The sequence below is a fragment of the Chlamydotis macqueenii genome, chromosome 1 (genome assembly GCF_036417535.1).
Source record: "Chlamydotis macqueenii isolate bChlMac1 chromosome 1, bChlMac1.mat, whole genome shotgun sequence".
NCBI classification, from domain to species: domain Eukaryota; kingdom Metazoa; phylum Chordata; class Aves; order Otidiformes; family Otididae; genus Chlamydotis; species Chlamydotis macqueenii.
This window is the reverse complement of record NC_141556.1, coordinates 68,875,967-68,888,769: the sequence shown is the minus strand read 5'-3', so window position 1 is coordinate 68,888,769 and position 12,803 is coordinate 68,875,967. Positions and strand designations below refer to the sequence as shown.

The window sequence follows — 12,803 nt, the reverse complement described above, 5'->3', positions numbered from 1 at the left end:
ATAACAAACCAAAGTCTGTTATTTCACAAATCTTCCTAGGGGATATGGGTCCAAACTTAACAACTCTGAAGACCGTTTCAGAAGGCAATGATAATCAGTGCTTGAAAACTGGTAGTAGGGCCCAAGCAGTGAGCCCACAACCAGCAGCACTCAAAATCCTAAATCGTATAGAAGTGTTTCAGTAGCTTAGCTCTTAATTTTATAGCTCTGGGATAAAAGATTAAAGGCAAGAAAGGTCTCTGTGGTGATTAGACAGCAGCAATTAGGAAAAAGTCTAAGGAAGAACAAAAGAAGAAAGAATAGAGAAAGGGCAACAGAAAGACAGGGCTATTAAAGAGGTCCTTCCCACGCAGGAGCACTGGGCAGAGGGTCTCTGCTAACACCTCCCCATAACCAACCCAAAGAAGATAATTCTTAATGGAGAGCTTCTTTCCATATAGAGGAAGAAGGCTGAGAGGTCAAAGTTGAGGTTTGAAGGGCCCATGAAAACTTTTCACATAATAAGTGCTTATTTTGCATTGAACAAATGTTCAGCAGCAGGTTTTTGCAGTAGGTGGCAACCAGCAAGTCACTGCTGTTACTGGCTTTCAAGACAGCAGTACAGGCAACTGTGACAGTTGCATGTACAGTTGTTCATGAGAAAAAGGAAAACAGATTTAAGTCAGCATTTATACAAATTAGGTGTGGACACTACTTTTTCAGTGCATTAATGCTGTGGCCCTTCAGCGCTCTGAACTATGGTCTCTCTCCCCTTACCCACCACTGTTACAGCAGATGGAGATTAAATAACCTCTGCAGTCACAGAGATGAGTTCCTCATACTTGTGTGCTCATTCTTTGTAAATTTTTCACATCCATGCAAAAACCTGCCAAAAAGACGATTAAAAAACCTCAACCCCACAACAATAAAAGCCCAACATTTTCTTGGAGGGGAGGGAGTGGATGGGGAATAAACAACATGGGAACACATAGACAGATATATTCTTAGAATCAGATCATTCTCTTGTGTGGAAAGCCTTACTAATTCAAGTCTAAGTGCTGCAAGAATAAAGGGTTAGAAGGAAAAACACAGCTGGTGAAAATTGGGGGTTGCAGCTCTGCATTTAATGTCTTCCACTTTGTGACAATATCTCTGTATTCCTCACATCTTCCTCATTGGCTGCAACAGGCTATGGGGGGATGAGAAAAGCTCACAAGATATGCCAATGCTGTCAGCAAAGTCAATTATATCTGTTGTCCAGTTCGTTCCATTTCAATTTGATGATGGGGATTGTAAGGGGGACTGTGAGCTTCAGTGTCAAGCTCATTTAGTGACTCTTGGAAGTGTGATCTCACAGATTCAGAGATGTAAGGATCTTTCAGGACAGCCTCTTTAACACACTGCATCTATATATATGCTTCTCTACGCTGTCCTTGGGGATGCGATGGTTCTGAATGTTTCCACTGTTTCAATCTCACTGCACTGTGCCTCTCACTACATTGTGGTGGCTCTGCTGTACTGTTTTAGACTACTAAAACATTTTCTTGCCTAGGGGCTGGGCAAGCCTACCAAAGATTGCTCAGTTAAATTTGAGGGAGTCAACTTATTATGTGCCAATTCGGGCATCTCTTCCAGGGACAGGTTAGTGCCCTGGATCTCATCCAGACCTGGCTTCGGTCCGTCTGTAATAATATCACACTCTTTACAGTTAGAGCCTTGAGGTAAACTGTCCCTGGAGGCACTGCATGTTATTTTCAGAGATTCAACAAAGTATTCCAAAGTGTTTTCCAAATGACATGAAACACAGCCAATACTCCAAAAATGATGGCAGGCTCAAGGTTGCTCATTATTAATAATTATCAAGCAGATCAAGTAGAATTACTTGCTCCTAGAATTCAAGCTGTCATGGGCAAACTACGCAGAACATCTCAGGGCCAGGTTCTCCACTACCCAGCACCGTGAATAGCCTGAAGTAACAACGTATGGTTGCATTTTGCACTTGCTCTGCACTCCGTTGTAACTTATGTGTATGATAGCTTAGGTGCAGAGGAGTGGAGAGACCGGGTACATAAAACTGAGGCTGCAGTAGGCAATTTTGCATGCAGTGTCACAGGGCTCCAGCTGCAGAAAGCAGATCTCACACAAAGATGTAAGCCTTCCTAGAGACAGGGCACTGTCCGAATTGTATGTAACTCAGAAGTGAAGCTTCCCCTGAAGGACAGTAACAAACTGATTAAAAATAATTAAAAAGAAGCCCCATTAGGGAAGGTTGAAAGAACTGAATCTGCTCAGATTAGAAAAAGATTAAGGGAAGACAACAAACGCCTACAAATACTTAAACAGGATGTTACAAACTGCAGAGGGATTAATTTTCTTTCTTACTCAACAAGACAATAAGAAATAACAGGCTGCAGCAGAAACTGATTACAAAATACCAAAGGACTCAATTTGTAACATTTGGATTTGCACCTGCTGCTGGAAGTTCCCAAGACTGAGGGGTCTTCAGAAATGGGCCTTGGTGCCTGCACAAAGGAGCGAGGTGCTAATGCTGGCTGATCATACATTAAAGAGAGTTTTGAGAATAATAAGCTCAATCTTTACAATGCATAGGAAAAATTACGATGTGACATATCACAAGAGGTGCCTGTCTACTCAAATGATTCTATGAACTCTGTGTGTGAGACAAAGCCACCTGGCCGTTATACTGGGAAGAAGCAAACCTTGTAAGACTCAGGCAGTAGAGGAGATGTGCTCCTACAGACACTTAACGCCCCCTCCAACAAAGATAAATTCTTCAGCAAAGAGTCAACTAAGTTGTTTTGCACAGATTTTCATCCTGTCCAATATAGTTATTTCACATTAAAAATTTGGCTCCTTTTAAGTAATTATCTTACCTGCCACTATAGCAGTATCAAACTGTTTTCCCTAACATTTTTCTTTCAGATTTCAAAAGAAGCCAGTCTACTCACAAGTCTTATCTGCTGAGAGAGGGGATTAGAAAGTTTATTGATCTTACTGATGTCCAGTCCTTCTAGGGAATAAAAGTTTATTGCTTTCCTGTCTCTGATTATCTTTTTGTGAGCATGTGGATCACAGGCTGGGAAATAGTACTCCATGAGAAAGGAGACAGGCTTCACTACAGAGGTGAAAAGCTGGAAGAGGCATGAGGGGAAGCATGAAGAAGGAAACAGGAAACTGAAGGTAAGATTTGAAAAGCTACTAAATAGTTTAGGAGTCCAGGGCTTGTGAAAGGTCATATAGCTTTTTAACTTTTAAACATGCAGGTTTGACCTTGCAAAGTGTGGCACAAGACAGACATAGGTTTCATGAAATTACTAGTATATTTTTCAAGGTAACATGCTGAAATGTGCTAAGCTCCCTCCACTCCCACTGAGAGGAATGCAGAGATCTAGGTACCTTTCCAAAGCTATTTTGTCAGAAAATAAGATGATGTAATTGAAAAGCACTTGCAGAAAAGTTCAAACCAAGGGAATTGCTCCATTGGCTAAACATTTCCAGCCAAGTAATTCAGCCCAGAGCTTTGTCTGTTGTTCTGCTGAGTTTTAGGTCAGGCTCTTATTTTCAGTTTAAGGAGGGAGCAAAGAAAACTCCCTACATCCCCATGTAGGTCCTTGGAAGGACTATCCCAATAGACACTAAGGCCCCGATTAGGCAGCTGTAAGTTCTCATGTTGTACACATGACTGCATGCAGAAAATCTCAACAGCATGATCAAGATTTTACAAAATAGAAGGTGAGATTCTGATCTTTTGAAATTAATTGGAATTTTGCCATTGACCCCCAGCAGAACCCCAGATTCAAACCTTGGTATCTACTCTGAATTGCAGAGAAGCTGAGAACCTAACAGCCTGCTTAAACTCTGAATGCTCAGCACTTTTAATATTAACCCATTAGTTTACATCACTAAGTTTAAGGAACGACCTCTGAAAATCATCAGCTAAACTTTCAGACTCAAAATTGTCTGATTAGCAGACAATATTTTCTAATACTGTTCTTTAATCTGTACTTTCCTTTCAGTGTAAAATGGACAACTAATTATCTGTCTCAGGATGTAGTTGGGGAGAGGGGATCTTTAAGTCTGGATTTCTAATTTAATTAACTGTGCAGATTTATTTCCTAATAAAGCAAATTTTAATTTCCATGACCTCACTATGGATCCAGGAGATCTATCAAAGTGTTATCTACTTGAGGAGAGAATAGCCCCCTATCTCTGCACTCTGGTGGAAATGCAGACCCCAAGGGGTTGTTTACAAGTCCACTCCTCCTTGGCTGAAAAGGCAAAGGCCAGGAAGCAGAGTTATATGGAAGTCAGACTTCACTAAATAAACAATGGCTTACGCTAAGTTTAAAATATATATTTCTATCCTACTCCACTTAGTAACATTTTTCCTTCGGAAACTGAAGCGTTGCATCTTTTCTATTCCTTACTATGCAGCAGTAATCTTCCTTTTGATCTGGCTAGCTGAAGCTAGAATGCCCTTTCCATGGACTGTAAAAGCTTACTGTATAAACCACAATAGATACGGCTTGAAATATCCACATATGAAATTACAGTGTGAATGTTTAGAGACTGTTTCCACATATAAATATTAAAGCCACAATGCTTCTCATAGATGTGCCCTGTAGTAGTTGCCCAATTGACATCTGCCCCTAGAGTAGCACAGACCTCTCTGCAGAAGGAAATACCCATCGCATCTCAGATACCTTCTTTACCATATGGCAAACACTGATCACAGCTGACTTCTATCCACTTTGTCAGCACAGCACAAAGAGGGAGAAAGTCATATGGGACAATGGTATCCTTAAGATTGTTTACAGCGGCTTAACTAAGTCTGTCAGCACAAGTGTTCAGGTATTTCCTCAAACTTTGTTATTTCATGGCCTTGAATCACAGGTGATATATTTTTTCTTTACAAACTAAATTTCCTCCTCCTCAATTACTGAAATTTTATCTGCAATGTTAACTCTTCTCTTTTGTAGTCTTATCTACGAATAACCGGGAACTGACGATAACAAATATTTCTTTTGTTTCCAAAGCAAGCATTCTATCAAAACCATAATCTAAAATGCTAAGTATACGGATGCCCTTAAAACCCATCAATCTGTATCAATTTCAGGTCTCAATTCACCATACTGCCTCTAAAGAAAAAAGAACAGCTCACAAAATCAGTTAAAAAGGCTGGCTGAATACCAAAAAAAAAAAAAAAAAGCCAACAGCTAAAATCCAGGTTGGTGCAGGGATGCCATAAAAAAAACAAAACAAAACCAAAAAACCAGACCATCTGCAGCAGTCATGGTAGAAAATCATTTAGCAGTGAGTATATGCTTCTGGCTCCTGTTATTAGATAACTGACAACTGAGTGGGGATTGGCAGGGTCTCTCATAACACATGCCTTTGGAGACAATGATGATAGCTTGTGGATAGGTTTCACAATACTAAATGGGTACACAGTACCAAAACTATTTTCATGTTTATTTCTGACATCTTTTACTCTCTCTCATTTCCCTTGAACTACCTATAAAACCTCTCAATCACACAAAGACTGGAGGCATGTGAGCTAAATGTGATAAAAAGACAGGTATATTATACATAGTCATAGTTGAGCTATGGAGCAGTTTTGCCCAGTTCCTTTTCTGACTTAACTTCTGTTACTCCTCATTATTTTATTCATCTACATCCTTTTTTCAAGTAAAGGCAATTTTTGTGCTCTGAGACCCAGACTTCTCTTGTGGTTTGATCTCTGCTCTTTATCTCAGGCATTAGAAAGAAGCTAGAGTCACAATTCTAATTTAAATTTACGAGGATAAAGAGACAACTGCTAGCTGTTCCACATAGAGACTATCTATTGCAGATAAGCTAAATCTTCAAAGGAAAATCTTGTAAACTCTAACTCACTGGTGGGTAGAAGGCAGCTTCAGGCTCATGTTTAAGAGAGAAGCTGATGTTGATTAACAGTGCAAGCTGCTTCATTCCAGATTATCCTTTTGTGCGCTTTGGGTCTTCTTACGGGAAATTCTATCGTGCATTGTAGCACATCCTACCGTCTTGGAGAACCACGTGTCATAATACACCAGTCACCAAAGACAGAGTCCAAGTTAACCTTACACAGATGGGACTGAGCTGTGTATGGACTATGTTACTGGACCATAACATACTGCTGCAAAATTTGATGTCGAGAACTGAATCTAGAAACATGTTTATATCTGGTTTACAGGAGCTAAAAATCAGATGTAGCCTTCACCTGTATTGTAATCGTATTGCCACTGAAATTCCCAATATATTAGGAATTACAAGGTAGAAACTAAAGCTACTGAAACTATCAGAATTAGGCTAAAGGACAAGACGAGATTGCATTTAAATTAAAGATAGTATCACGTTTTGGCTAAACGTGTAACCATGATAGATATTAATATCAGAGTTAGAATAATTTATTCTAATACTGTTATGATAAAAGTCATAATCAGGAGTAGTGCTGGCACGAAAAGGGATTTATGAGGCCTTTCTTATAAAACCTACAAGCTGATCAGTGTAGTGCCTTTGTAACATTAATGCCGTGGGCAGAGCACAGAGTTATCTGTCAGAAATACTTCTAGATCAGTACTTTGGAGATGTATAAGATATTTCACTCCTGCAGAGAGAGTCTTTACATGACATTCTGCTCAACAAAGGTACATTACAAATCTTCAAACCAACAAGCCATCTTTCAACATTAAAATATCAATGGAAAGTCAACATTCACATTTGATTTAACCATGCCTGATAAACCCTCCCATTTTACTCACTAATATTCTGAGTTAGTTAAAGCTCCATGCTAGCAACCATGCCTTCATTATATAGAACAAGCAAGAAAGCTAAAGACACAAAGTTTCAACATAGCCATTGCACATAAACAGGTTTTTCAGGTTATCATTTTCGGATACGTACCCAGTACAGTACATCTGTCCAGCCCTCCATCGTGATGCACTGAAACACCGTCAGCATGGCAAAAGCAAAATTGTCAAAGTTCGTAATGCCGTGCTTAGGTCCCTCCCAGCCTGGCTTGCACTCGGTGCCGTTCTGACATTGCCGCCCATGCGCAGACTGAGGGGCACAGGGAGACGGATCGTCTTCTGCAGGTGTATCTTAAAGGAGAGGAGGGAGAAAACGGAGATGAAGGGAACTAATTGCTATTTGACATACTGATAGAGGAGTGAAGGCTATCTGATTTTAACAAATTCATTTGGAGTTAATTTGACAGATTTCTCTAGCAATACACAAGCAACTGTATTAATTTTAATGGGTAGAGGGATCCTTCTGTTGTGCTTCACTTTCTTTTTGTAAAAATAACGGCCAAGCTGTGAAATTTTACAGTCAAAACTGAGATGTCTTGCAACATGAAAGGGAACATTAGATCAAAACTGTTACACTTCTTCAGGCTACATGTTATGACCAGTGTTTTCATACCGCAGTCACCTGCCATTCAGGTTAATCTTGGAAGGGAACTGCAGCACTGACCAGCACGCTGTTGAAGGAGGATGAACCACTGCAACAGACAGCTTCAGTGCTCTGGAGATAGGTTGATATGGTGCTGGGTCACTGATAAATTACTACAGAGAGTCTCTGGAGCTCTGCCCTTTTGGTGTTTAGAAGCTGTGTGGCATTTTATCAATAGACCAGTGGCACTCAGAAGCTCCGTAAGACTCTACTGCTTGATTATCCACCCCTTATTCTGTACAGGTGTCTCCAAAGTTCTGAGAATCCATACAACAAGATGCTTTGGTATATGTAAAATGCCTAGATGCTTTGGTATATGTAAAATGCTACAGAAAACATTTTTATAAGCACAAAAATTCCTGCAATAGTACTTTTTAAATATATGGATTTCAGTGCCTATTGCTACATTTATAACAGACGCAGGAATGTATGTAAAGGGGAGCAAGTAATTATGTTTTTTTCTTATCTTATACGGCAAATCCACAAATTTTCCAAAAGTTCTGATCACATTCTGATCATTAAAGCATGCCAGAAACAGCAATATTAGAATTAGATGCTGTAATGTATAATAATTACAGACAGTATGGAGAAAGCTATACACACTTTAAAGATGTAAACCAGACTGACAACTGATTATAGTTCTAGCACCATTTCCAGAAAATGAAATCTGGCAATGTTATGAAAGTAGAAAACATAGAACTTCTGAAACTATTTCCTGCTGTATAATATTTTCTTAGTTACAAGCTGAACTGGGTTCTAGACATTGGCACCCACCATTGCATGGGAAATCACTCCTGCTCAAATTGGGTAAAACAAACGAAAAAGAGCAGATGGTGAGGTGAATGAGCGACAATATAATTTAACTATTTTGAGGTGCAATTATTTCTTTCTGTAAATAATTTCAAAGTTCTTTCCTGATGGATTTGGTGCAGAAAGTTTCTTCCCACTAATATGCTTTTGCTTTCTTGCTAGCTGCACTTCTAACTACAATCACAGCCTGTGATTTAAAAAAAAAAAAGGCTTCTGAGCCTCAATTAGATACTCCTTTACAATAATACCAGTTTAAAATGAAGATGTATTTGTGCACAAGATTAATAATAAAATATAAGAATTGTTCATTTCTGTGATGCCATGTCATTTGCAGCTCAGTCTGCTAGTGGTGAAATCATCACTAATTTACTGCTGCTTCAGCCTCTGGGAGATTTGTTAAAGAACTCAGGCTGGCTTGTAGTGCCAAAGGTCCACATTCAAAAGTCCACTACTAGGTTCAGCAGGAATTGAGTTTTGCTTGTAGCCTTTACAGACAGGCCAACAACTGAGTGCCCAATATGAGCGAGCTAAACTCTCACCGTTAGAGACGGTCTTTTTACATGAAAGATGATTCATATCCAAGAAGGAGAACAAAGGAATCACCACTGTGAAATCCCAAACAGGTACACAGGAGGGAGCAACAGCCACTTGTCTCCTGTGCCAACACAAATGCTCCATTATATAAGTGGAAAGCCTCCCTCAGAAAATCTTTGTATGTGTGACATAGTGTCATCCTTACCTATAAGTCCCCCTTGCACATGGTAGCAGGTCTTATGCATCTTCCCCATGAATAACTCCAGTCCAATGATGGCATAGATAATGATGACAAACAGCACCAGCAGGGCAATATGCAACAAAGGGACCATGGCCTTGATAATTGAATTTAAAACCACCTGGAGACCTGCAGAGAGAACAGAAGGAAGCACTTATCAGCAAGAGAACAAAATTTAGAGAGGCTATAAATGGCACAATAATTTGTCATTTTTATTGCATTCCCCCTCACCTGAACTTATTATCTTGATGATGTAAAGATGTACATTTTGAGATCACCTCCCCCCAGAAGATCCCCAACATTTCACAAATGTGCCATCGCTGCCTAGATCACAGACTAAAGTAAAACAAGTATTACCTCACCTGTCACTGAAATACCACCCTGGGGAGGGAATACATTAGCTATTCTGCCTCTTCTGGAAAACTAGACCTAAGCTGATCCCCAGACAGTGCTGAGGAGAGTTAAAGCACGGAAAAAACAAGGAACAACCAGAACTGAGGCAGGACAAGAAGAACAGTGAGACACACAAGAAAGCAAATGCTAGGGTACCACAGAGCTACACCCCAGAGCATGAAGAGAGATGGTAAACTGAAGTTGCATCCCTACTCTGATTCTGGGTTCTTCCAGAGGTCCAGTCAGTCTCAGGCAAAGCCTGAGCTGCTGCAGGACCACCAAACCCATACTGACTGAGAACTCCTGGCCCTCTTGGGATCTCCCTGCACTTCAGATCCACCTCACCTTACTTCAGTCTGAACAGAGGGAGAGTCAGAACCAGCAATGTTGGGTTTGTCCCAAGATTTAGGGATCACTCTATAACAGAGGTTGTCCAGATCCCCAGAAAGAGGTATGAACAAAATATTATTACACAGCTATTATTAAGATGTGAGAGTGGTATAAGCCCTCATCATGAGCAAGGCACGCATTTCCAGAATGGCCCTGGGAAGGTGACTTGTAGCCAAGTTTGCTAAAGTGCTAAGCAGCTGTACCTTCAGATGCAGTTAATTCAAGCTGCAGATTCACGGGCCCCTCTCTGTCCCCTTCTCCTCATTTGTAAAACCAGAATAACACTGCCAGCCTCATAAACCTTTAGCAAGGATTTGTATTCACAAAGGTCTGAAAGTTATTATCACTGGTGGCAGTGATGGTAACCACTGTCACTGGCAAGTTATTAATGCTGGAAGCAGTGAAAGACCTCTAGAACTCTATAGTCTACAAACAGTTAGATCAGAACAATTACGAGCTCATGATTTCACAATGACTGAGAGCCAGAAGCCATTAATGTCTCCTGCAAATGCTGTCATCTCCTCAGAGAAGTTGATATTAGCTGTGAGTTTTGAAAAATGTGATTCATGAGTTGTAAATGTCTGTTATACATCTGCCAAGAGAGTTTGTGATAACTATTAACTTTTAAAATCTATCACCTAAGATCTTAGACTTTCATTTTTATTACTTTTTTTTTTTTTTACTATTTTAAATACTTTCTAATAAGGATGACACATCTCTTGACAAGCACGTTTACTTGTAGGCAATCCACTTGTTAATTCACAGCTAAGGCTGAGACTTTGTCTTTGCTCCCTAGCCACAATGGAATGCAGCAAAAGCAATCAAAGGTGGCATCAGCTGCCAGGCCAGCAAGATCATTCACTCCCTGCTAGTAATACAAAGCCAGCTACTAGCATCCCTCTAAGTCAGAACATTTTTTAGGTGTCTGCAGTCAGTTCAGTTTTCTGTTAATGGTTCATGCTACTATCCAAAGGGAGTGACATTCAGGATGAAACATTCTGGCTTTCACAGAGATCCTTACATGAAGTACAATACTGACAGGATACAAGAGTGGGATGTTCTTGCTCACTCAGTTACCTCGATGTACTTACACTGGATGAGCAATGTCTCCGGCAAAAAAATATTGCCGTAATTACATGAGGCATTCAGCCTTTTCCCCTAGATGTTCACCTCATTCGGTCTACTAATTCTAAATATATACAAAAATGAATCGCAGTCCACATTAACATCAATCCAATATTTTTCAGCAGACAAGAATGTAACATTCACCAGAAAACTAAAACAATGCCCCACCTTCTTCCAATCAAAGTACACCAAGACAAGAAAGTTAAAAGACTACAGGTGGCTATGAACCTGAAAAAAACCCTACAAACTTTGCAGATTGAAATATTTGCAGCTTCAAATAAACCCACACAAAAGCAAACAAAGGCCTCCTTTATTTTTAGTGATTCTTTGAGCCTTGTTGATCCAAAATGTAGCCAAGATTACAAAGTCAAGAGTTCTAATGCAGATCTTATGTAATTTACCCTTAATTATTATTATTAATTGAGTTAATATTCATAATAGGATATACCCACTGCTCTTGAGAGGATAGTGAGAACAGTCATGCACAAAAAGCTCTCTCATTTTAAATGTAGTTTCATTATCACCCACACCATGTAAGTGCTTCAGCGTACTACACATGTCCAGAGGAGATAATATCTGCACAATCCAGTGCCCTTTGTGTTAACAGAGCTGTGCTTGTGAAATCAAAGGCTTTCACCATAAACATGAGACGACAAGGTGTTTAGACAGTCAAAGGGAACATGTACCACCAGAAGATTTACACAAGCTTCAGCTAGTTTAATTAGAAAAAAGCTTCCTGAGCATAATAAACCAACTTTGAAGAAGAGACGAGCTACTGAATACTGTTAGCATGAATTGATGCATGTGCTGTGCAGTACTCCGTTAGGGCAGTCTGTTTTTAAAATCCAGATAATTCCACTAATTATCAAGCTTATATACATTACTATTAAAGTATTCAGAGAGTTTCTAGAAGCTTAAAACTGCTAACTATGCAGCAACTTCACAAATGTCCTCTCAGAAGATGTAACAAATGCTAGTTGTAGAAGGGCAAGGGATATATGCATGTCACCATGCCCCCTGCGTTGCTGTCAAGCTTCTTGCTGCAATGTAGCTGCTGCCTCAGTTCAGGCAGGTGCTTGCAATATGAATAGCTGTTGCGAGGAATTGCAAGAGGAACCAGGCCTGGACAATCAGAAAAGTTGGTGTAGCAGCAAGGAGGGAGAATAGTGAGAGCAGATAAAGAAGGATTTAAAGGACTGAAGAAGAGCCATGGGTAGGTAGAACAAACACAGACACTTTTTAAATAAAAAACCACACGCTTCAAAACACATCAAATCTACGTTCTGAGATCTGAGAGGTGAAGTTCAGTGTCTGTAAATCAAGGCAAATCATCCCATTACATATGGACATAAAGCTTTTTCCAACCAATGGTGAGAACTTCCACACAGTTTTACATGCTCTTTCCCTGTGCAGAGGAAGAAGAGAGAGTTGAAGTTACCAAAAAATGACTTCTTTGTCCCAGCTCATGCATGCTCTTAATCTTTGCACACTGCGACACATAGATATCATCCAACTTGGGTGCTCGCAATACAGAGGCAATGCCGTCCCGCTTGCCTGACGCTCTGTCTAATACACCATTGCACATCTTTGGCATTTTCTCCCTTGCAGAGGTAAGGCTTGTGCTCCTAGCAATGAGCTGTGCAGCTTATAATCATGATTAAATCAGAACACCTGGTGACCTGATCAGACTGAAAACTGGCCTCTGGATTTCAAGTAGGTCATGCCAATAGCTGCCTTCCCACAGTAGAGTGAAAAGCTATGTTTTTTACACCACTGGCAATGGCACCGTCGGCCAACCATAAACACAGAGTCCTGAACTTATGTCCTGCCAAGTAAATAT

The 12,803-nt window shown here is 40.1% G+C and overlaps 1 protein-coding gene across 1 annotated transcript in view; it reads right to left on the bottom strand.

Moving 5' to 3' along the window:
- The window catches only part of CACNA1C (calcium voltage-gated channel subunit alpha1 C), a 446,904-nt gene that overhangs the window by 168,720 nt on the left and 265,381 nt on the right, over positions 1-12,803 (bottom strand). Inside the window, exons 6-7 of the mRNA XM_086755747.1 lie at positions 9,023-9,184; positions 6,925-7,121 (exon numbers count right to left, since the gene is read on the bottom strand). Coding sequence (XP_086611873.1) covers positions 6,925-7,121; positions 9,023-9,184 — 359 coding nt within the window. The remainder of the gene's footprint in view (positions 1-6,924; positions 7,122-9,022; positions 9,185-12,803) is intronic.